At 46.2% G+C, this 26,336-nt stretch overlaps 1 protein-coding gene across 5 annotated transcripts in view; it reads left to right on the top strand.

Annotated features, from left to right (window-relative positions):
* The window catches only part of CPA6 (carboxypeptidase A6), an 825,999-nt gene extending 815,733 nt beyond the window's left edge, over positions 1–10,266 (top strand). For 3 of the 5 annotated variants that reach the window (XM_069220296.1, XM_069220298.1, XM_069220297.1), the window contains exon 11: positions 9,800–10,265. In XM_069220296.1, coding sequence (XP_069076397.1) covers positions 9,800–9,987 — 188 coding nt within the window. In that variant the 3' untranslated portion in view covers positions 9,988–10,265. Of the gene's footprint in view, positions 1–9,799 lie in introns of all 5 variants that reach the window. The other 2 variants (XM_069220294.1, XM_069220295.1) reach the window with 2 other exon arrangements.
* The last annotated feature ends 16,070 nt before the right edge of the window (positions 10,267–26,336 follow it).

The following is a 26,336-nucleotide window of genomic DNA, read 5'->3' as shown; positions in this document are numbered from 1 at the left end:
GCCCAGTTCAGCGGTTCTTGCCTTGAAGGGCCCAGTTCAGCGGTTCTTGCCTTGAAGGGCCCAGTTCAGCGGTTCTTGAGACGGCGGTCCCCAGCAGAGCGGTGCTGGAGACGGCGGGGCCCAGTTCAGCGGTTCTTGCCTTGAAGGGCCCAGTTCAGCGGTTCTTGAGACGGCGGTCCCCAGCGGAGCGGTGCTGGAGACGGCGGGGCCCAGTTCAGCGGTTCTTGCCTTGAAGGGCCCAGTTCAGCGGTTCTTGAGACGGCGGTCCCCAGCGGAGCGGTGCTGGAGACGGCGGCCATTCTATGGCCAACTGCTCATTGCCTGGTGGTGCCCTCCTGGGCAGCGGGGATGGTGCTCCTTCAATGCCCACCTGGGCTGTGGGTGGTGGGGCCCTCCTGGCCAGCTGGGCTGGGTCCTCCCTGGGCAGCGGCTATGGGGGTGGTGGGCTCTCCCTGGGCAGCTGTGACGGTTCCTCCCTGGGCAGCGGCTATGGGGGTGGTGGGCTCTCCCTGGGCAGCTGTGACGGTTCCTCCCTGGGCAGCGGCTATGGGGGTGGTGGGCTCTCCCTGGGCAGCTGTGACGGTTCCTCCCTGGGCAGCGGCTATGGGGGTTGTGGGCTCCTCCTGGGCAGCTGTGACGGGTCCTCCATGGGCAGCAGGCCTGCTGCCTGACTTCTCCGCCTTGCTGCCCTTGCCCTCCTTAGTCGGGAGTCTGTGGCCCTTTCCTCCCTTTGGAGCTGTGGCTGTTGACGGTGGCTGGCTAGTGTCCTGGGGGGATATAGAACCCGGGCTCCTGCGGCAGCCCTTCCGCCTTCTGCTCCTCTTCCCAGGGGGTGGGCTGCCTGTCCCCTTGCTGCTGGGCGAAGATCCAGACATGCGGGCTGGTGGGCTCCAATACCCCTGCACCCTTGTCAAGGGGGCTGCAGGGCTGGTGGTGGCTGAGGTGCTCTTCTTACCCCGACGAGAAGGAGGGGGGGGCTCAGGGTCAGGAAAGAAGTTAGCAGTAGCGAGAAAGATTTTCTTGGGACAATGGAGAGTGGTAGGTACAGTGGGAATGGGAGTGGAGGGAGAGGATGTGGTTGTAGGTGAGTCACGTTTGCTGTCTTTGGGTGCAGGTGAAGGAGGGATAGGCTGTCGTGAGGTGGATGGCTGTTGGGTGGGTGGGTGGCTGCGTTTGTGTGGTGTGGAAGAGGGGGTGACAGACACAGTGGGAGAGGACACAGGGGACGTGTAAATGGCAGTGGGGGTGGTGACTGCACGTGTGCGGACTGTACTGGAGGGTGTGCTGGTGATGGAAACACTGGCTGATGGTGAGGTGAATGAAGGTGTGAGTGTAGACGTCACAGGGAGGGAGGAGGGAGACGAGGAGGTGGGGGTCACAGAGGTGGTAGTGACTGTTGGCATGTCTGCATCGGAATGTTGCTTGTGTGAATGTCTGCGTGATCTGTGGTGCTTATGTTTGGATGAGCTGCTCTTGGGTGTTGAGGTGTGTGCAGGCTGGTCTGATGGTGTGGGTGGGACAGGCAGAGGAACAGGAGACTGGGAGGAGGGAGTTAGTAGAGGGAGGCAGGAGACAGGGACAATGGCTGCCGTCAGTGCTGAGGCCAGAGCCTGGAACGTTCGCTGATGGGCAGCCTGACCCGAATGAATGCCCTCCAGGTGCGCATTGCTGCGATGAACCTCCCTCTCCACCCCCTGGATGGCATTCAAAAGGGTAGACTGCCCAACAATGAGCGTTCGGAGGAGGTCAATGACCTCCTCACTGAGGGCAGCGGGGGTAACAGGGGCAGGGCCTGAGGTGCCTGGGGCGAAGGAGATGCCCGGCTTCCTGGCAGAACGGGCACGGGGCGAACGCTGAGGGGCTGCTGGGAGGGCGGAGATGGTGCGCTGGGTGGCGGCTGTACCTGTAATGGCGGGGGGCACGGATGTTGCCACCCCCGCAAGGGAGCTCCCTTCCGAGGACGTGTCCGTGTCGCTGCAGGCTCCAGTCGTCCCCGTTGTGGAGCTCCCCTCGCCCTCCGTCTCACTGGTCCAGTCAGACTCTGTGGCATGGCCCTCCTGGGCCATGTGAGATGCAGCTCCCTCCTGCCCCGATGCCACTTCTCCTCCGCCTGATGATGCTGATGCACACAAGCACAGAAAGACAAACAAAAAGGGGGGGGGGAGAGAGAAATAAAGAGATTTTGAGTACATGGATCACCGGTACAGTTAGCGGACATGACAGACACAGATGCCCCCTGCACTAAGTTGCGCACTTGGGGTCCGCTACGCATTCCGTGGAACATGCCCTACACGCCTAGAGTTGACAACTGCACCCATGGATGACACGGCCCAGGGATGGCTGTACTGGCACACTACTGAGAGTGGTGGCTGGGGACACAGGGGCTTACGGGGGTGCCCAGCCTACAGATATCGCCCTGGCCTAGGGGGACCCACAGCCCTCCTCCCCCACCCAGACACCTCCACTGCGCGACAACTAAGTAGATTATGCTTGTACTCACCCCCTTGTGTCTGCTGTGCTGCCCTCACGCGCCCATCCAAATCAGGGTAGGCCACCGCCAGGATCCGGAACATCAGGGGGGTCAGTTGACGGCAGGCACCCCGCCTACGTTGGGAGGCCATCCCCAGCAGAGACTCGGCGGTCTTCTTGGTCCCGCGGCGGATGTCCTCCCACCTCTTGCGGCAGTGGGTGCCCCGTCGATGGTGGACCCCCAGGGTCCAGACTTCCTTGGCGATGGCACGCCAAATCCCGATCTTCTCATGGGCGCGGACCTATGTGACACGTACAGGGAGGGAGAAATACCACGTTCAAGTTTGTCTGCATTTTCGTTGCCAGTGGCCCAACGCCCCCCATCCCCGCCAGGCCCCCCGCCAGGCCCCCCGCCAGGCCCAACATGCCCCCCATCCCTGCCAGGCCCCCCGCCATGCCCCCCCGCCAGGCCCAACATGCCCCCCATCCCCGCCATGCCCCCCCGCCAGGCCCAACATGCCCCCCATCCCCGCCATGCCCCCCGCCAGGCCCAACATGCCCCCCATCCCCGCCATGCCCCCCGCCAGGCCCCCCGCCAGGCCCAACATGCCCCCCATCCCCGCCAGGCCCCCCGCCAGCCCCCCCGCCAGGCCCCCCGCCAGGCCCAACATGCCCCCCATCCCCGCCAGGCCCCCCGCCAGGCCCCCCGCCAGGCCCAACATGCCCCCCATCCCCGCCAGGCCCCCGCCAGGCCCAACATGCCCCCCGCCAGGCCCCCAAGCCAGCCAGTGGCCCCAAATCCATATTGAATTAAACTCACTTGTTGGTCTGGAGGACCGTAGAGTAGCGCATACTGGGGGAGGACCCCATCCACAAGTTTCTCCAACTCTTCTCCAGTGAAGGCAGGGGCCCTTTCCCCAGTCGCAGCAGCCATTGTCCCTTCCAGACCGAGGTCACAGCAACACTTGCAGTATAGGTCCTCTCCTGTGAAAGTTCAAGTCGCGAGTGAATAAGTAGATAGAAAATGGCGGTCACGCCCGCGGCGGTGCGTACCGCGGCGGGGCGTACCGCCGGCGCACTTCGCCATTGGCTCCTGATACCCATAGGCTTCAATGTTATCCAATGCGGCTTCGCGCCGCGGTCTTCGACCGCCTACCGCCACGGTGTGCCACGCAAGCGCATTGACCTCACATCCCATTGTCACACTTCACAGGTCAGGCAGCCGCCATTTCGAGGGTCCACATGGCTCAATTTCAACTGCGTCACACAGGCCTAGGCCTTGCATAGCCACTCATACACGCCATTCACTGCATAGAGAATCGTTTACTGTGCAAGCTGTGAGTACGTACCTGTGGGTTGCTTGACTGTGTGCTCCATGTTGTCCTTCCTAGGCACCGTCCGCTGGGTTTGGCGAGGAGAAGGAGGAATCCTCCCGTGTACAGACCGCTGGTGGACCTGTCGACAATGGAAGCACGCCACATTATCCTGACCTACCGGCTTGACCGTGCCACTATACATGAACTGTGTGCCCAGCTGGAGCCCGACCTGATGTCCCCCATCCGCCAACCCACAGGGATTCCCCCTCTGGTGCAGGTCCTGTCAGTACTCCATTTCTTGGCAAGTGGGTAATTTCAGACAACAGTGGGAATTGCTTCTGGGATGTCTCAGCCCATGTTTTCGAAGGTGTTATCCAGAGTGTTGTCTGCCCTGATGAAATACATGAGGAGCTACATCCTTTTCCCTGAGGTGGGCGAATTGGCTACAGTGAAGGGTGATTTCTATGCCCTTGGACATATTCCCAACGTCATTGGTGCCATTGATGGGACCCATGTGGCTTTGGTTCCCCCCCAAGAAAGTGAGCAGGTGTACAGGAACAGGAAAAGTTACCATTCTATGAACATCCAGGTGGTGTGTTTGGCTGACCAGTACATCTCCCATGTCAATGCCAAATTCCCTGGGTCAGTGCATGACGCCTACATCCTAAGGAATAGCAGCATCCCTTACGTCATGGAACAGCTAGAGAGACACCGTGTATGGCTATTGGGGGACTCTGGGTACCCCAACCTGTCGTGGCTACTGACCCCAGTAAGGAATCCCCGGACCAGGGCAGAGGAACGGTACAATGAGGCCCATGGGCGTACTAGGAGGGTGATCGAACGTACCTTCGGCCTCCTAAAGGCCAGGTTTCGGTGCCTGCATATGACAGGTGGATCCCTAATGTACTCACCTAAGAAGGTGTGTCACATCATCGTGGCCTGCTGCATGCTTCACAACCTGGCTTTGCGCCGCCAGGTGCCTTTCCTGCAGGAGGATGGTCGAGACGGTGGTGTTGTGGCAGCTGTGGAACCTGTGGAGAGTGACGAGGAGGAAGACGACGGGGCTGAAACAGACAACAGGGACAGAATCATTGCACAGTACTTCCAATAGGACACAGGTAACAATTCAAACATAATTTAGTAAATGTAAACTACTCTCCTGCATCTCTGCTGCCTGTCTATTTGCCCCAGTGTATGATGACTGAGTTGTGGCTTTTCCCTCCCTATTTCAGATCTGGGGTCCCCACTACGAGTCCTGTGCTTCGTTTCCCCATGGACTACAGCTTTGTGGCAGCGGTTTTTTGACTTCACTATGTACAAGGACATATTTGCACTGTCATGTCAATTACAATATTTTGAAATCACAGCCAGACTCCAGATAGTTTTGTGCAAAATAGGTGTTTATTTCAGTGCTCAAAATGGGATGGGTGGTTTCAAGTGGGTGGGGGCTATGGTGAAGGAATGTCCATGGCAGAGTCCAGAGTAACAGTCACACAGGTGCATTGTCCATAGGCCTGTGGAGAGATGGAGCATGGGCAGTTCAAGGATGGACAGGGTGACAATGTGGGACAGTGGGATGACATCAGGTGGTATCCTTTGCTGGCGGGGGTCTTGACATCCTACTCTGTCTTCTTGCGAGATCTCAGGGCCCTCTTGCGGGGTGGTTCTTCTCCTGCAGGAGGTGGGGGTCTGGTGGGCTGCTGTTGTGCGGGGGCCTCCTGTCCACTAGCGCCGGCGGAGGTGGTTGGCTGTTCTTGGTCCAGGCTAGTGGCAGGGGCCCTTTGTTGTTGTTGAGTGTCCGTCCTGGTGTTGATGAGTTCCTGCAGCAGCCCTACCATGGTAACCAGGGTGGAGGTGAGGGCTCTGATGTCCTCCCTGTACCCCCGATAGTGTTCCTCCTGCAGTACCTGGATCTCCTGGAACCTGGCCAGTACCGTCGCCATCGTCTCCTGGGAGCGGTTGTATGCTCCCATGATGGTGGTGAGGGCCTCGTGGAGAGTGGGTTCCCTGGGCCCGTCCCCCCCTGTCGCACAGCTGCCCTCCCAGTTCCCCTGTTTCCCTGGGCCTCTGCCCCCTGCCCCCTGGCCGGTGTGCCCACTACCACTGCCCCCAGGTCCCTGTTGTTGTTGGGGTGGTGGGTTATCCTGGGTAGACACACCGCTGATTGACGCGCCCTGGAGACAGAGGCATGGGCCCCCTGGGTGGGAGCTGTGCTGGTGTTCCCAGAGGGGTTTGGGTCTGTAGTGGCCTGTGGCTGTCTGAGGGGAACCGACTGTCCAGAGGTCCCCAATGGTCCGGGCTGGTCATCAGTGTCCAGGTCGACAGAGCTGCTGTCATCGCTGACGGCCTCTTGGGTGGGGGGTGTGGAGAATTCTGGGCCCTCCGTGGCGGTGTGTTGGCGGTCGGGTCCTGCAGGGGTATAGAGGTATGGTTATAGTTTCAATGTGTGCCATATGGGTGTATCTGTGGGTTCCCGTGTCCCCAAGTGCTGGCATTCGTGTGGGGGGGCTTTGGTGAGGGTGGCTTGTGGGGGGGATATGTATATGCATTGGGCATGCTTTGGTGATGGGTGTCCATGCTTAGTGGACGCATGCAGGCCTAGGTTTTGGGATGTGTGGGTTGTGATGGTGAGACATTGGCAGGGAATAGGTGTGCTGGGGGTGGGGGTGAGGATGGTGGTGGGGGTGAGGATGGTGGTGGGGGTGAGGATGGTGGTGGGGTGAGGATGGGGGTGGGGGTGAGGGTGGGGTTCGAGGATGGGGGTGAGGGTTGGGGTATGATTTGGCATGCAGGTGGGGGGGAAGCAGTATTGAAGCTTCAACTTACCAGAATCCATTCCTCCGCCGACTCCTGCGAGGCCGTCAGGATGCAGGATGTTCAAGACTTCCTCCTCCCATGTTGTAAATTGTGGGGGTTGAGGTGGGGGTCCTCCGCCAGTCTCCTGCACGGCGATGTTGTGCCTGGATACCATGGAACGCACCTTCCCCCGTAGGTCGTTCCATCGCTTCCTAATGTCTTCCCGATTTCTGGGGTGCTGTCCCACAGCGTTGACCCTGTCGACAATCCTCTGCCATAGCTCCGTCCTCCGGGCAATGCTGGTGTATTGGACCTGTGTGCCGAAGAGCTGGGGCTCTACCCGAACGATTTCCTCCACCATGACCCTGAGTTCTTCGTCTGAGAAGCGGGGGTGTCTTTGGGGTGCCATGGAGTGGTGTATATGATGTGTGGGGTGGAGTATGTGTAGTTAAGTGTGTTGAGTGTGGTGGTGTGTGTTGTTTTGTGTGTGGATATTGTGTGGGTGATGGTGTAGTGTGCCTCTGTGTGATGGTGTTCTATGATCGCTGCTGTGTCTCTCGGTGCTTCTTTTTGGATTTTGGTCGAAGGGGTTTGTGGGTGATGTGGGTGTGTGTTTTATATTGTATTGTGTGTGTGGGAGTGGTGTGTGTATGTGTATCAGGTGTGTGGAATTCAAATCGTCCAATGTTGCTGAGTTTTGTTCGTTTGTGTGTATTCTGACCGCGGCGGTGTGTACCGCCAATGGAAAACCGCGTTTGAAAGACCGCCGCGTGGATTCGTGGGTCAGAATGGCATGGGCGTATTTCTGTTGGCGTGACGGTGGAGGTTTGGTCACCTCCACTTTTCCGCCGACCGCTGGTCTGGCGGTCTGTTGTGGCTGTCGGATTTTCGGCGGTTTGGCTGCTGCGGGTCAGAATGACCGTGGCGGATTACCGCGACCGCGGCGGAATTATGGAGGATTTCTGACCGGCGGTAAGCGCCTTTTACCGCCGAGGTCAGAATGACCACCTAGGTCTGTTTGAGTGCAGCCAGGCCGTGCTAGACCAACCACAAGCTGCACACGTCAGAATGACATGGGCTGCGGGAGGTAGGGCGCTTGCAGGAGATGGACATGGATATCTTACTAAAGGATAGAAAAAGAAACACTAGAAATTCACTGAAAAAACTAAAGGTTAAAGTGGTGTTATAGTTAGCAATTGTTATTATCTCCTATATTATATCACTCCTGACATGTTCTGTGACATAATTGATACCATGACTGCAACATCTAGAATTACATAATTCATGGCTACACTGTGCATGCTGGGGGTGAGTTATTGTTACTTTAGGGCACGTGCTATAGTTATTTCAGTGGTGACTGGTGAATTTCATTGATTTTGTTTATGCTTACTCTAACATAAATATAATTGTGCTCAACTGAATCTCATAATATATGTTGTAACATTTTTAAAGCAATGTTTGAGCTATGTATTCTAAAATACAGAGATAGTTTAAAAAAATTAATTTAATTCTACTTTTACTAGCATAGCGTGATGGGTGCTATATTTAGGAACAGGATTAAGACATGTCATATAAGGAAAGTTATAATTATCCTTATTTATGATTTAGTGTTTCATACTATTTAGAGTCCTCATTGATATGAACTGAGTTATAAATGCGCTAATAACTTTAGGTCTGGTTCACAAAGCTTTCTCATATAATTAATGTGATTAAACTAAGGTGCACCTGAGTGCCTGATTTAGATTTGGGTAGTAACAGATAGGCAAAATTCTTGTGCACGATCTGGGAACTTTGGCCTGACTTCCCAGCGGAGCCACAAGGGACTCAATTGCTGCGGCTCAACCTGGAAATGGGTTACGGCGGCGGCATGATCTTGCGCTTCTACATAGCGCTCAAGGTAGACCGATGCACTGATACTCTACGAACATATCAATTGTGGGAGGATGACCTTAGTGAACCTTTGACAGATCAAGAATGGGACAGGGCATGCACATAGATCAAAGAAATTGCAAGCAAATCATGATTTAAACAGCTGCAGTTTCATTATCTGCACCACACATACCTCACCCCCTAGAGACTACATGAAATCTTCCCTGCACGCCATAGGGGATGCCCAAGATGCAACACTGGCTTGGCAACATTCCTGCATGTGAACTGGACCTATCCACTGCCGGGGCATTATTTGAGCAGGGTCCTGGAAAAGTTTGGGGGGATCACGGCATTCACTTGAAGACCACACTCAGACATTGCCTACTTGGTCTAGTCTCGGCTCTGCAAGCAGGTGGAAAGATTTGCCCTCACTTTGCATAACTGGAATTACTCTTAGCGAAGCGACGAATAGCGATTTACTAGATCGCGCCTACACCACCACTGATTATTAGGTGACGGAGAGATTTGCAGGAGTGGGCCCTAGCAGAAGAAAACAGATTTTGTCATGGTCATTACTGATGAGAATGCTGAGCGGGATGTGGAGCAGTGGGAGGAAATGGTTGACCAGCTGACTGAGGTTGCAGCTGATTCTGCGCTTCCAATGTTGAGCTGAGATAGCTCTCTTAGGGCAGATGCCTAAAGACCGATCATTTGACCGGCCACAATAGGAAGCAAGGAGTGTGTGTGTGAGTGGGAGAAGTGTGTCAGACAGGGAACTGTTAGGGAAACCATGCAGGAGCTACCACACATTAAACTGGAACTGGGGTGGGGGTCTTTAGATCCACCCAGAGTAAAAGGAGAGCGAGGGGGTGACTAGGCCCACACTAGCGGATAAGACTGCTACATATGCCACTGTTTGCTGTTCACTGTTTTGAGTACTTTTCGTAGATACCATTTGCAGACTTCTGCGTTATCTGACTGCTGTACACTATCCTTAGTATGCTACAAGATATAAATAAAGTCTTAAAAAAAATTGGGTATGAACAGAAAATCATCTGATTTCTTATAAATGCTAAATCAAAAGGAGAATCCACAGACAGCCTTTTAACCATCATTATAGCATAGTGAACAAAATGATGTAGTGGATTCACTTCCAGATGTAGCACTTCCGCCACAAATCAATTGATCATCCAGTAACACCCAATTCTAACTCATTCCTCAATTTCAAGAAGTGAGAGACACTTGCAGACAGAAAAGGGCTCTGTGAATTGGGCCATGGTTTTTTACCCAAGCCACTCATGAAATTTCATTCATGCAAAACAATTACAACGCCTTCTTTTTTGTTTCAGATGTGAGTTCTGGCAGTTCAATGGATTGGGCGTACAAGAATGGGATTCCATATTCATTCGCATTTGAATTGCGTGACACTGGACATTATGGCTTTCTACTTCCTGAAACCCTCATTAAACCAACCTGCAGAGAAACAATGCTGGCAGTCAAAAACATCACGATGCGTCTGCTGAAGAAGTGTCGTTGAAAGGAATATTTGTATATATATTTTACATTTGTATAATACATTTACTGACAATCGATGTGTTTTCTACACATTTAATAGGGTGGCAATTATTTTTCACACTGCGTGAATATATTGTTATTTCCATGGTGAACATTTGTAAGAGAGTTACAACGATACTTGTAACAATTAGAAATATAAAACTTTTTTTCTGAACCTTTCAATAAAAGTGGCTGATTATATTTATATTACTGAACTAAACAAGAGTGTTAATATTTCTGTTGGTCACAAAAATATTCTATACAAGTTAGCGTGACATGAATCTCTTCAGGAAACAGTATTCTGACTTTGTAGAAGAGTTTTTTCTTTAGTGATAGGGACATGCTTTTAAATGGGATTCTAGGAGCCACTGAAGTAGATTGTCAAGAAAATCATAAAGGCCAGCCCTAAATAACTGTGCCTGAAGAAGTCTTGCGAGGAAAAATTACGTTTAACAATAATTTCAACTCAAGTGGAAGTTTAACTGAAAGCGTCGCAATTTACCTGCCGGAATACGTAGCAGTGAGACAGAGCACGTTCTCTGTTGCCATGACTATCCTGACGCAGCCTGCTGACTCCCCACTTCACATCAAAGAGGGAAGACGGAAAGCTCACGTGAGACGGAGCTGGTGCTGTCAGCTGGTGTCCGAGATAGAAAGCTACAGCGCAAAGGAACGGGACGGTGCAGGACGGGACGTAACACAATGAAACTAAATTATTTAAAATGAGCGCCCTAAGGTTGAGGAAAAGAACTGATAACGCGTCCAGCCCTTATAAATTACCTGTACCTGGACCCGTTGGAGGTCGACGAATCTTTTAACCGAGTCGGGCTCTCCTCATCCTAAAATAGTCGAGTCACTCAGATCAATAATCAATAACTATTACAATCGGTAATCAATACTCAATTAATAGATCAATATAGCACATCAGAAATCAATAACAGTTGGTATTTCGGCGCACCATGACCTTTCAGTCATGAATAACCACACCAGTTTATTAAAGTTAGTGAATTTATTTCCCTATATTAACAAAGCTAGCACGATGTATATATGTCTCAAAACCAATTGATATATGTATATGAACATTACTAGCTGTCCATAACGGCGGAAGAAACGCAATCTACGTAAAATCTGAATAATGATACACTCTGTTATCGCAATGCAAATCACCAATATGACTAACTGTATTTGACTAATTGCATACATTGGTCAGCATAACAAGATTTCAAATTAGCATGATACATCGAATGAGTACCTCGACTAACCTCTAATTAGCATTGGCATGTGGGACTTCATGCAAAATGAATTTAGTCAACACAAATTTGGAAAACTTCTAGCTAGGACCCTATCAAAATAGCAGTTGGTACCTAAAAGGAAAAACACAATGCATAATACATTTATCCTTTCATATTTACCAAATACAATCAGCATTCAAGAAAAGTCTTCGTCCTTCAGGCACCGGTTGATCAGCATGGGGCAAATTTCAAAGGGGCAAAGTTAAGGGCAAACTTCCTTGCAGCGGCAAGGAGAATGGGGCAAAGTTACTGCATGGGCAAGACGGAGGCAAATCAAAGTTAAAGTCTCTAGGGTGAGAATTCTTAAAGTCTCTTTCTCCCAGATACAGAAAAGGGCATCAGGGTGTCGTCCAAAATGGAGTCTGGCATCAGGCTTCAAACTGGCATCGAGGAAAATGGCTGACTTCTCTTTGTCCGGTGGGTTTAAGTAAGAAACATTCCAAATTCTGCAGGGTCTTCCATTGGAGGGTTCATAGGTTGGCTTCAAATTGTCCAATCAAAATTGTCTTTTACTAGCGCTCATTTATGCATACACTGTCCTTGGAGCCTTGGAACACAAATTGTAACATGGTTTGCCAATTATTTTACTATCTGTACCTTCATTGTCCGCACCTGCAGAGACTGACCTTGTATCAAAGGGGATGAAACCGGCCTAGTACGAAACCTTGGAGATAAGTGTACCAGTCAGCTCTACTGGAAAAATACAACTTCAAGCAAGAATATATGTTTCATTAGTTCAAGGAAACACCACGCAGTTAAAATTTGAAACCAGGCAACTAGGCCAAAGCCTGTACTAAATTTAAGCTAAGCAAAACAGTTTTCAAACAAGAAATCATGGCATACATTTGCAATTATGACGGAATACTACATTTTTAATACTTCATGATTAATAAAGCTCGTTTACAATGATGGCGAACTACCCCGAGGGCACAATTTCCCTCGTACATTGTTTTCTTTACTAAAATTACACTACATTACATGTTTTGATTATACGATATGTATGAATATATGTCGGACCTTCTTTTTCTGCGTCATCAATCCCTCCTCTGATGACTAATTATGTCATCACATCAAATCTACCCACAAATTTTATTCCATTAAAATTCTGTATAGTAATTTGGCACTTCAGTCAATTCCCTTTTTCTTTTAGTCCCTTTTGACTTTTCTCTATATATTTCCACCATTTTGTTCTCTATTTTCTCTTCTCTTTTTCTTTTGTTCCTTGCTTTTAACATTTTGAAAGCTTTCCATATTCCCCAAGAACCTAATAAACAAATTAATATTATCAATATTCCCTTTACTATTTTTAGTAACAATCCATTCCAAACGTTGCTGAGCCAATTTCCCACAGAAGCAAATCCTTTTCCAACTTTCTCCCAAACTCCGGGTTCTTTCAATTCCTTTAAATCTACACTTTCTTTAGTTAAATTTGTAAGCATCGTTCTAATTTTTCCACTGCTGTCTGGTATATATGTACAACAGTGACGTGTACCAAGCATTTTGCAAACGCCGCCATCCTTTGCTAAAAGAATGTCTAAGGCAAGCCGATTTTGAAGAGTCATAGCTCTTTCTGCAGCAAGTTCAGCATCCATCAGGATTATAGCTCCTGAAAACTTTGTCAGCATGTTATCCACAATAGTAGACAACTTTCGTATTTTGATTGAATTCAATATGACTCCTACTGAAGGAATCAATGCTCCAAATATATCTCCTACCACACCAGAAGCTGTCTCCCTTTTCTGAACATGATGTGATTCAGACAGCCTTGGAAATTTCTTTAAGTCGTCTAGTTGGTAAACCTTTGGGAACACTATTCCCAAATAACACTTCCCATACCATCCTTTAGGAAGACGATATTAGGCGTTGAGTCCACAAATATAATATACTCCAGGAATAACTGGGTCTTGTCCATTCAGCATGAACGTCCACTTAGGTTGAAATGCATACGTATGTTTGCATTCACTCGTTCCCACAAAAACTGTGTCATAATATGATTTATGTCTATGTATACAAAATCTTCCTACATGCAATGTATCTAAAGCTATCTTCCCTTGTGTCTTTATTGCAGCAAAAGCATAATTATCTACAGATGTTCTTTCGTGTAATTCCCTCTCTAATTTCTCCTTCATTTCATTCTTCCTATCATCAGTGCGGTCTAAAAATTCTATTTCTACTGGCGAAAGCAAGCATGTAAGGTTCTCTCTATGTGCGTGAGCTGTGTGAAAAGGTGACATCGGTTCGAAGAATTCTCTCATTAATTTGGCACAATAATCTCTAGCTATTTTACTTAGGTGCCCTATTATGGGGACATATGCAAAAGTAACATCGTAATTAGTGTAGAAATAATGAATGTCCTTTTGACCATAAAATCTGGAAGCTATTATACTACATGTAATTCCATACGTGAGAGGCATGCTGTGATACGTTACCCCTTCCACTACTGAGGTAGGTATTTGTGTACACACATAACAATCTTTCGTATCCATGGTCTCAACATACTCACTCAGTAAGCAATAGAAAACGTTAGATGAAAGTTCCTTCTTATCATGCAAGTGTCTCTCGTCTTGCTCGAGTCTCTTCAGAGCTGTTAGTTCAGTAACGATAATAGGTTTAGAAGTAGAAGCATCATTTGTTTCACTCTCATTTTTTCCATGCATTCCAAGAACTATTGCTACAATGATTAGTACGCATGCGGTTATTAAGCCTATACACATGTATTTACAACACTTCATCTTACGCCCCTGTGTAGTGAAGCTGGTCATGATCTGTATAGAATCAGAAAGTTGAAGACACTTTATCAAGGCGTGTTTGCAGGTATTTACAAAGCTGAACGAGTTCAATGTTCACACAGTTTCTTTAGCAGCTTAGTCTCTTATCGGTTAGCAGCGTTGTCTCAAAATCGGTTTCAAAGTCAATCAAGTTAGCAATGTCTTAGCCGGTTGAAAAGTCAATCAGGTGATCAATGTTTTCAATCAACAGAGTCCATAAAGTTTTTATTTCCAAAATGAAGTTCTGCCTCTTCGTTCTCAAGACTGAGGGATACGAATTCGTCTGACCAATCGTTATTGGCTACGTATGCCCACTCCGGACCGGAATACCTCCTGCTCGGTATCCTTTTTCTTTTCAATTTTGCATCTCTCTTTGATTCTTTCTCACTGGTACTTTCCTCTTTGGCCAAGTCCTTTTCTTCACTTGGTGTTGGTACTACGACAGACACTTCCTTTCTTTTCTCTTTCACTCTTGGCCCTTCACTGTCATTCAACGTTTCTCTAGTTCTTAATTTTACTGGCGATATGCTTGGTCTTCTTTTTGCACTGTGTCCACTTGATGGACCTGCAATCTCTTCTGAAGGAGTTTGAGCAGTTTCGTTCTGTTCTGCCTTGTCCCCTCCTTCTGGGGAGTCAATCAGGTTTTCCTTTTCTTTTTCTGTATCGTCTGCTTCTGGGAAAGCCCTCCTCTGATCAGGCTCTCCTGCTTCTTCACCTGTTTCGAGCCCTTTGTCACCGTTACTTTCTTCAGGCTCTTTGTCACTTTCAGCTGCTTCAGGCTCTTTGTTACCTTCAGCTGCTTCGTCGCTTTCGGAGGCTCCTCCTTGGTCTTCCCCAAGTGAATCAGTTGCTTCGTCCTCAGAGAATATTTCTCCCTCCTCTATTTCTGCCTGTTCGCTTCTAGTTCTTTTTCGCTCTGTCTCAGCGCTTGGTACTTTGTTATCAGGTACTGGCAACTTCAGCGCTTCAACTTCCTCGTCTGTGGGACACAATACCCTCTTTGTGTGACTGGCGTGAATCCAGTTGGGAACTCCCGCACACTTCACAGCGGTGGTAGTCGTCAAAATTACTTGAAAAGGTCCTTTCCAACGGGGTTCCAAACACGACTTCCTCATGTGCTTCTTTATCACGACCAGTCACCTGCTTTCAGGGTGTGTCCTGGACCTTGGATCAGTGGCAAGGTGGTTGCCTCCACCTGGTGAGAGAAAGAGCGAACCACATCAGCTAGACCTTTGCAGTAGTCTAACACCATATCATCTGTAATATTCAAAAGCGCATTTGCAGGAACTGCTGGAAGTCTCATAGCTCTGCCCATGAGAATCTCGTGTGGGGACAGTCCAGTCTTTCTGTCAGGGGTGTTTCTCATTGACATTAGTACCAAAGGCAATGCGTCAGGCCATTTCAAGTTTGTTGATGCGCATATTTTCGCCATTCTCGATTTTAATGTGCCATTCATTTGCTCCACTAGACCTGATGCTTCAGGGCGGTAGCTGCAATGCAGCTTTTGTTCAATGTTCAGTGCTGCACAAAGCAATTTTATTACTTCATTATTGAAGTGACTTCCCCTATCTGATTCTAAAGAGATCGGGAATCCAAAACGTGGTATTAACTCTCTCAAGAGTAGTTTTGCAACTGTGAGACTGTCATTTCTGCGTGTAGGGTATGCTTCAATCCAGTGACTAAAAATGCACACAACCACCAACACATACTTCAAGCCTCCATGCACAGGCATCTCAATGAAGTCCATTTGCATCCTGCTGAATGGACCCCCTGCTCTTCCAATGTGGCTCAAATTTACTACGGTTCCCTTCCCTGCGTTCATCTGTTGGCAAATGACGCAACGGTGGCAAACTGCTTCAGCAACTTGACGGAATTTGGGGTTAAACCAATCAGTTTTAAACAACCTAATCATGGCATCCCTCCCAAGATGAGCTTGTCCATGGTAAAATCTGGCTATCTGTGTCAAAAGGCTGTTTGGAAGAACGAATTTCCCTTCACTTGAGACCCATAATTCATCTAGTCTCTTTACACATTGTGATTTGGTCCACGAGAGTTTCTCATCCTCACTGACATCATTCTGTAAGGATTTCAATTCGTCCATCGTATCTACCACCTTTAGAGCAAATATTTCGCTTGGTTCGAGTTCTGGTTCACTTATCAAATTCCATTCATCCCTAAGCAATATACAGTTCAATGTGCAAAACCTTGCGACTTGATCCGCATATCCATTTCCCAGAGAAACATAGTCTTGTCCCTTCGAGTGTGCACTGCATTTTACCACTGCTACTTCTCCTGGTAGTTGGATGGCATGCAACAATTCTTTTATTCTTTCACCATTTTTCACTGGTGATCCTGAAGAGGTCATGAAGCCTCTTTGTGACCACAATTGTCCGAAATCATGCACTATTCCAAACCCGTACTGCCTGTCAGTGTAAATGGTAACTTTCATTAATGCAGAGAGTTGGCAAGCTCTAGTAAGGGCTACCAATTCTGCTACTTGTGCAGAGTAAACTCCTTGAAGCCAAGATGCTTCCAAAACACCTGTTACCGTGCATACAGCGTACCCTGCTTTCAATACACCCAGTGCATCTCTTAAACATGAACCATCAACAAAAATAATTTGATCATTTTCTTCCAATCGGGTGTCTTTGATATCAGGTCTTGGTTTGGTGCAAAATTCAGTCACCTAAAGACAGTCATGCTCGATGTCTTCAGCGTTCTCAATTTCAGCATTTTCACTGGGAAACAAGGTTGCTGGATTCAACGTAGTGTACCTTTTCAGCTGCACATTAGGTGATCCCAGAATTATTGTTTCGTACCTTGTGAGTCTAGCACCAGTCATGTGCTATGTTCGGGAACGTGTCAAAAGTATCTCGACTGAGTGAGGGACCATGACAGTTAAAGGGTGTCCCATCACTATTCCTTCACTCTGAGTGAGGCTGATACCAACTGCGGCTACGGCACGCAAACACCCTGGCAGTGCTGCTGTGACCGGATCCAAAGTAGCTGAAAAATATGCTACTGGTCTGTTTACGCCACCATGGGCTTGGGTCAAGACAGACAAGGAACATGCATCACGTTCATGACAAAACAATGTGAAAGGCTTTGTGTAGTCAGGCATACCTAAAGCTGGAGCCCTGCACATGCATTCTTTCAATTCAATAAAAGCATCCATCTCCTCTCCTTTCAGTTCAATTTCATCCAATGCATCCTTCTGGGTCAGTTTCAGTAAAGGTTTTGCTAGGGTTGAGAAGTTGGGAATCCATTGGCGACAGTAGCTCACCATTCCCAAAAACTTCCTCACCTCCCTCCTCGTCTTTGGGGGACTCATTTGGAGTACACTCGTTATCCTTTCCTTCATAATCCTTCGTGAACCTTTCTCTATTTGGTGACCCAAATATTTCACTTTCTTCTCGCAGAATTGTAATTTCGAAGGAGACACCTTGTGTCCATTCCTTCCCAAATGGTTCAATAGGGCAATGGTGTCGGCTTTGCAGTCACTTTCTGTCTTGGATGCAATCAGTAAGTCGTCAATGTACTGTACTAGGGTTGACTCGAATGGCAATTCCAACACTTCCAAATCTTTCTTTAGAATCTGATTGAAAATTGACGGTGACTCCGAAAACCCTTGAGGAATTCGACACCAACTGTAAACTCTGTCTAAGAATTTGAAACAAAAGAGAAATTGGCTGTCCTCATGAAGAGGCACCGAAAAGAATGCTTGTGACAAGTCGATGACTGAGAACCACTCAGCATCACAAGGGACTTGAAACATTATCACAGCTGGATTTGGTACTACAGGGCAACATTTAATTATTATGTCATTTATTTTCCTCAAGTCCTGCACAATTCGGACCTTTCCACTTGGCTTTATTAGTCCCATAATTGGTGAATTACATGGACTGCTTAGCACTTCTTTCAGTACTCCCTGTTTTACAAACTCATCAATGAGTTGGGCGACTTTCATGAGGGTATCTTGTGCCATATGGTACTGTGGGGTCTGGGGAAAGGTTACATTGGGTTTTACAGTCACTTTCACTGGTTCCACTCCTTTCACCAATCCCACCTCTTTTCCTGTCATATCCCACACTTCTTTTCCCACTGTTTCCTGTAACTCAGCAGGAATATCTGCTTCAGTGATCATCGGATAAAGGGTAATCAGGGGATACTCTTCATCGACAGTCTCCATCTCATCCCCTTCTACACTGTCCTCTTCTTCCCCATCACTGCTCGTCTGAATTCTAATTCCATTGTTCGAACACATAATCGAACATCCCAATTTGCACAATAGGTCTCTCCCTAACAGTGATATCGGGCTTGAGTCACATACCACAAAATTATGTGCACCTTGATAGTTACCAATTATGACTTGTACTGGATCTGTGATTGGGTTCGTCAGGTACCTGTTTGCTACTCCCACTACTTGAACTGTTCTCCCTGAAAGTGGCAAATTTGGCACTTCAATGCTCCTAACAGTGGAACGTGTAGCTCCTGTGTCAACCAAGAATGAAACACGATGACCCATAACTCTTCCCTCCACATACGGACCCTTTTGATCAACTTCCAAAGATGCTGCAAGCACACAATTTCCCCCCTCATCTGAACTTCCACTCTCCCATACATCGTTTATTCCATTCTCGCTGTGTAGTGGGAATTGGTGTACTGTGTCATTTTGACTCATTCCCTGACCCGTGACCTGTTGAGGAAGCATTGCTTGCTGCTGATTCATTGGTGCTAAGGGTATTTGCATTTGCTGATTAGGTACCATAGGAAACTGCTGTTGCATTGGCTGCAATTGTGTCATTTGCACACGAGGCATTTGCACCTGTTGCGGTTGCATGGGTTGTAAACCCTGCATCTGGTTTATATTGTTTTGAAAATTTGGGTTCGGACCTCTCAATTTTTGTCCTCTCATAGTCTGAAATGCATTGACATCATTGTTTTGCTGACCTACACCTTCCTGCACCATCATTGGGCACTCCCGTTTCCAATGCCCGACGATTCCGCACGTGTGACATGGCATCACCTTCTTCATTGCCTGTATACCATTTGGAATCATAACGGTATTCAAATCAGGACCATTATTCACGAAACCTCCTCGGCCTCTGCCTCTCATCTGCGGCTGAAACATAGCATTTCCCTGCTGCTGCTGCTGCGGCATCTGTTGTTGAAAACCTTGTAAACCTTGTAAACCTGTCTGAGCTGCTCTGAGCTGCATCACCATCACCTTTTCTTTCAATCTTTTCTGCTTTGTCTCAATCTCATCACTGCAGTATTTTGCATAATTCAACACTTCATCAATCGACTTTGACTGCCAACAAATCAAATGCGATTTAATCATCTGGCTAATTTCGGATCTCAGCCCTTCCACAAACCTGAACACAAAATGGAGCATGTCCTTTGGCTCAATCGTTTCCGTGCCACTGTAATTTTTAAACGCTTTCAACAACCTCTCATAATACGCGTGTATAGATTCTTTAACCTCTTGAGCGGTCCTGTCAATCCTTTGCCAATCCACATTTTTCGACGCAACCTTGGTTTTCAAGTGCTCGATCACCTTGTGGTACAAACTCATTACCGTAGGTGATGGCACACCTGTGTCCCTATCTCTCTCTGGTTCACTCGTCGGCCAACCTACAGCCCTTTTACAATCTTCCCACAAATCTGTCGGAACCACAATTTCAAATAAAGTATTCAGGTCTTCCCAGAGACACGTCGCGAGTTTCACAAATCTATCCGTTTGTTGATACCACTCAATCGGCTTCTCTCTTAATTTGGGAAAGTCATCCGTAAAGGATTGAATATCGCACCTGTGCCATGGTACATGTACAAGTGTTCCCCCTGCTGTCTCTCTCATTGGTAACATAGTTATCAGATCGTCATTCTGTTGTTTTTTCTCATTCCGTTCTAGAGTATTTTCTTTCTTTTTGTCTTTTTTCTTAACCCATCTACTTTCCCACTTGTCTAAACATCTCCAGACCTGTGCACTCTGCAGTATCTCCTTAAGGTGTGTTTTCATCCCTGCGGATCTCATGTGTTCAAAATCTTTTGTCTCAAAGTCTAACCTGTAAATTCTGCTCAGGTGTTTAGTCTTACCTATATCGATCTCGTTTCTGTCTGCGATTTCTTGTAACTTCTTATGTATGTTGCTCACTTCTCTTGTAATCCTAGGGCACATGTATCTTAGTTCTTCCTCTGTGTATGATTCTAATCTGTTCAAACCCATTGTTCCCTCTACCAGTTCATCTGCCTCCATACCCAACCTTATTTTATTCAGGTATTCTTCTCCCTTCCCGCTAGATGTACTCTGTGGGGAGTTCAGGCTGTTGAACCATTGTGTTAACTGTTGCGCGTTCAGTCCCATCAGTGTAGCAGTTACATCAACTGCCACTGACGGTTTCTGTAATGTTTCAGTCTGTGAGGTTAACGGTACTAATAGTGGTGGATGTGACCTTACTACGGTTGACGGAGCACAAATTGGAATTGGACTAAATTCCGACAAGGACCCAGATCCATTTGGCAGTGCCGCTATCGGAGTTGTCTCTGGAGTGGTTTCTATGCATCTTCTCCCTGTCCCATTCTGTATCATTAACCCTTGGTCGCTGGTGCTTGAATTTGCCTGTATGTACAGTGGTACTGGTGGACCTACAGTGATAGGTAGAGATATTGCGTCTGGATTCTGTCTGTTCCCCGAATTCTGTGGCATGTTAATCCCCACATTGCGGTTCATCATTGCTGGCATACCTAACTGGCTTTCTACTACTCGCACTTCTTGTGTTTGCTTTTGGGGCATCGAGAACTGTGTTGATTCAGCTTGAATCAATGTCGGTCTCTTATAGTTTTGTCCTCCCTGTGCCATTGAATCAGAAGTCATTCCCATATTATGCTCATCGCAACAGTGCCTTTGAACCTGTGGCTGATAGTTATCAGCAGGTTTCAATGTCGGCACGTCTGGGTACATTCTCTGAATCCGTGGTATTCGTGGTGAGAAAGGCATGTCGGAGCTGCTCGGCCTCTGAGATATTCTCAAATTTGGTGTTACATTACCCTGTATTGGTTCTGGAGGGGCAGTACTAATGCTCGAGCCTTTTTCGCTTTCCACGTATGGTGGTGGGCGATCATTCAGCAATTGTATAATGAACTCCTCATCATCTGACTCGTCTCCCCTTTTCGAGTTTCTATTGCTTTCTCTCTCTCTGGACTGACTCCTGTTTGTCTTATAGGTGGCTTTCCTTCCTTCCATCTCCGCTTCATCGGTAATCGCTGAAAACAATTTAATCCCCTGCAATACGTCTGATCTCCAAACCTTTTGTGTGCTGTCCCATCTAGCATCCGCTAGTGTCTTTTCTACTTTTCTTATTCTTGTCTCAAATTTCTTTTGTTGTTGGTTTCTAGCTATTAGCTCCCAAATTGCTAGTGCCTCAAACTGTGCTGGTCTTGGAGGTACTTTCATGTCGTATAGCGCAAATCTCAGATTTTCTAAAACTCTTAGATTAAACGACCCGTGGATAGGGAACGCTACACTTCCATGTTTCTCTGTTAATTTGCACCATTGTTTCAACCATAGACATGGCGCTACACCCTTTTCTTCAATGACAATGTAAGCTGGTGTACCCTCAGGCGGTGTTTCTTCTCCTACATTTGCTTTAATATAAACATCTCCCCTCATGGCACTCTTAAATGCTTTGAAAAATTTCATCTTTCCGTCTTTTGTCAATTTTTCTGCTCAAAGCGCTACACACACGTGAAGTTCGACGACTTTCCTACTCTCACACCTTTGGAGTAACACTCCTCTAATATCTTTTAACCCCCCTAAAATCCTCACAAACATCTCAATTAATCTGCGGCGATAAGCTGTGCAAGCGCAAAACCCTAACTTCACTCATACCGTCACTAGAAACGCCAAGACCATTCTCATACCTCCATGTTCCTCATTCGCAAGCTCTGAGATTCCGGGAAAGTCATTGGGGACTTAGGGCATCATCATCTCTCCAACTTGTTTTATCAATGAAAATTCTAACTTAACTCTGTCTATTGTTCGGATGGGGTCCCAAAGGGCTAAACCATCAATCTCTGCTACCATCTACTGATAACGCGTCCAGCCCTTATAAATTACCTGTACCTGGACTCGTTGGAGGTCGATGAATCTTTTAACCGAGTCGGGCTCTCCTCATCCTAAAATAGTCGAGTCACTCAGATCAATAATCAATAACTATTACAATCGGTAATCAATACTCAATTAGTAGATCAATATAGCACATCAGAAATCAATAACAGTTGGTATTTCGGCGCACCATGACCTTTCAGTCATGAATAACCACACCAGTTTATTAAAGTTAGTGAATTTATTTCCCTATATTAACAAAGCTAGCACGATGTATATATGTCTCAAAACCAATTGATATATGTATATGAACATTACTAGCTGTCCATAACGGCGGAAGAAACGCAATCTACGTAAAATCTGAATAATGATACACTCTGTTATCGCAATGCAAATCACCAATATGACTAACTGTATTTGACTAATTGCATACATTGGTCAGCATAACAAGATTTCAAATTAGCATGATACATCGAATGAGTACCTCGACTAACCTCTAATTAGCATTGGCATGTGGGACTTCATGCAAAACGAATTTAGTCAACACAAATTTGGAAAACTTCTAGCTAGGACCCTATCAAAATAGCAGTTGGTACCTAAAAGGAAAAACACAATGCATAATACATTTATCCTTTCATATTTACCAAATACAATCAGCATTCAAGAAAAGTCTTCGTCCTTCAGGCACCGGTTGATCAGCATGGGGCAAATTTCAAAGGGGCAAAGTTAAGGGCAAACTTCCTTGCAGCGGCAAGGAGAATGGGGCAAAGTTACTGCATTGGCAAGACGGGGGCAAATCAAAGTTAAAGTCTCTAGGGTGAGAATTCTTAAAGTCTCTTTCTCTCAGATAGAGAAAAGGGCATCAGGGTGTCGTCCAAAATGGAGTCTGGCATCAGGCTTCAAACTGGCATCGAGGAAAATGGCTGACTTCTCTTTGTCCGGTGGGTTTAAGTAAGAAACATTCCAAATTCTGCAGGGTCTTCCATTGGAGGGTTCATAGGTTGGCTTCAAATTGTCCAATCAAAATTGTCTTTTACTAGCGCTCATTTATGCATACACTGTCCTTGGAGCCTTGGAACACAAATTGTAACATGGTTTGCCAATTATTTTACTATCTGTACCTTCATTGTCCGCACCTGCAGAGACTGACCTTGTATCAAAAGGGATGAAACCGGCCTAGTACGAAACCTTGGAGATAAGTGTACCAGTCAGCTCTACTGGAAAAATACAACTTCAAGCAAGAATATATGTTTCATTAGTTCAAGGAAAAACCACGCAGTTAAAATTTGAAACCAGGCAACTAGGACAAAGCCTGTACTAAATTTAAGCTAAGCAAAACAGTTTTCAAACAAGAAATCATGGCATACATGTGCAATTATGACGGATTACTACATTTTTAATACTTCATGATTAATAAAGCTCGTTTACAATGATGGCGAACTACCCCAAGGGCACAATTTCCCTCGTACATTATTTTCTTTACTAAAATTGCACTACATTACATGTTTTGATTATACGATATGTATGAATATATGTCGGACCTTCTTTTTCTGCGTCATCAGAACCAAAGTTTTCCATCCTATGCACACCTATCACAGATACAGCTGCATCAAACACTTGCCTGTGAGAAACCGGACACATGCTGGTTACCAGAAGGTGTGTTTCCAGACAGATGGATTCGCACCAAAATGTCTCTGCAAGAATGTCCTAAAACATTTAGCATTCAGTCCACTTAATCAGACTTTTTAATATACTCAGTGAAAATTGACATTACCTATGAACAATCTTGATGTTTCATGTCATTTACATTATGTGGACAGCTATGGCTGCTAAAGCGCAAAGCATGTCACTTATTCGCTAAAAACAAAAGCTGTCATTTTTAACATTTCTCATATATGAGTGGATGTAAAAAATAGGATTCTGCTGGAGTGCCCGCAGAGCTCTTCTTCCCGACTAGGGTTCAGAGACCACAAGCGCTCTGGTGAGACATCATACCTTATCCCATCACTAGAAGTCGACTGGATCTTTGGACTCAGGGAGGAGTGTGGTAGTCAGATTCATTCAACACAAATCAATAACATAGAAACCATAAGCAATTCTAGACACCATGACCAATTTAAACACTAAATCAAACTCCAAACTTCAAACTGAATAAAGTTTCAAAGCCAAAATCAATGTAATGTATATGGTGCGCAAAACTAAGTGATAAACATACATGAAAATCATTGGCTGACAAAAACGCCAAAAGAGATTAAAGGAGCTGATTTAAGAGGCCCTAACGCCTCCGTGCGCCACATTAGTATCATTTTTTTTAATGCTAACGTGCGAAAAAATGCATGCACTGCGCCATTTTGTAATCCTTTGCGCTACATTATGCCTGCTCCAGGCATAATGTATGCAAAGGGGTGTTCCCCATTAGGGGGGCCAAAAAAAAGGCACAAAGAAATCTAAGAGATTTCTTTGCGTAATTCTTTTGACACTTTTAACACCTGCTCAGAGCGGGCATTAAAAGGAGGCACACCATTGTTTTCAATGGGCCTCGATGGACTTTGCAGGATTAGCGTCAACATTTTTTATGCTAATCCTGCGAAGCTCCGAACTAGCATAAAAGATTTTGAAGCTAGTTACCCTAACTACTGCTATGGTGTGCTGAATCTTAGATACGGTGCAAACATGGTGGCATTAGGGGGGCGCTAAAGGGCACAAGGAAAGTGGCGCTGCACTGGGTGCAGTGCCACTTTCCTCAAATCAGTCCCTAAGTCTACTAAACATCAATACCATTAGAGCCTCCAAAATAATAACATAAATTAGCAAAACGTCAATATGTACATTAATTTTCAGATTTCAAAGCAAATGACGGTGACATCAGTAAATCATCAAAATTCTATTTAACAGTCAGTTTTCAGGGCTGGGCCATCCTTATCTCTAACTCAAATTTGGACTTGCATGTGTGGGAACGGGCTAACACATGCAGGCAAAACAGAAGAAAAAGACAAAAATAATTTGAAAAAATCATCTAACTAGGGTAACTCACTATAAAAATACGCTGGTGTAATTAACTAAGCTGAAAAGGAAGTAAGAAACCACATTTTCTCATACCTCTCCTCATGGGACAGAAGACAGGAAAGTTTCATCAAGTAGAGCGTTCAAGTAGAATGTTCACCTTTCCGCGACATCAGTAGACAGCAGCATCAGGACAGTGCACAACATGGGCTGCACATAGGACAAGTCAGCAGTTGATAATTGAGTGGGCATATTAGTACTGCACAGCATTAGTAAGTGGGGCAATTAGAAAGGATGACTTTAATTCTTCGTAGGACATCTAAGGATCAAAAAGGTATTCAGAAGAAAAGGGAGAGCAGCACCACATCCAGCATCACCAGCATGTCAAGACTGAATGACTAAAAGTTTCAAAATCTCTCACTAATTAGAAATGTCCTCAGGTTTGCAATTAGTAAGGCTCATCTTAAACTCAAGAATCAATATCCAATAGTAGCCAATGACACCATCAAATTTGCAACAAGTCCGCATTTTGTCAGGGAAAGCGTTAGGGCATCTTGATGAATTCATACAGTTCTGCCAAAGTAGTACATTTTTTTAATTGATTGTCACTTCGAGATCCTTTCTCACGGTACACAGAATGAGCTGAACAATTCTCACATGAAATTAATAAGTCTTTCTGTCTTGTTCGACAGCTAGAACAAATATTGTTACTTAGTTAACACTGAAGCATGTTCTCTATCTAAAATACAATAGGACATTCAACAACACATCAGCAACCTAGGAATTAATTCAGGTCAGAGAGAACTGAATAAACGAGTATTTTTCCTCTACTGATGCAAAAATGAATCTTCAGGCCAAGTCTAGCTAAGAAAGCCTAAATATACATTAATACAGTCAATACACATAAATCCTATTGTGCACCTCACAACTGAATCAATTAAGCAAAGCTAATTATTTAATTACAAATAATATTTAAAACATATTAGAACAATTTTAAACGTGCCTTTATTTTTTTGCACACGTAATTCACTTTAATAAAAATCATTTCTATCATTGTACGATTAATTCTTGTTCATTTAATACTCTTAAAATGCTTAATTTCTACTGTTTATCTTAAAAATAATGCTTTCAATGTTAATTCTTGTCAGTAATCCACTCAAATATA

Source organism: Pleurodeles waltl, chromosome 2_2, assembly GCF_031143425.1.
Source record: "Pleurodeles waltl isolate 20211129_DDA chromosome 2_2, aPleWal1.hap1.20221129, whole genome shotgun sequence".
Lineage (NCBI taxonomy): Eukaryota > Metazoa > Chordata > Amphibia > Caudata > Salamandridae > Pleurodeles > Pleurodeles waltl.
This window is presented reverse-complemented; position numbering and strand designations above follow the sequence as displayed.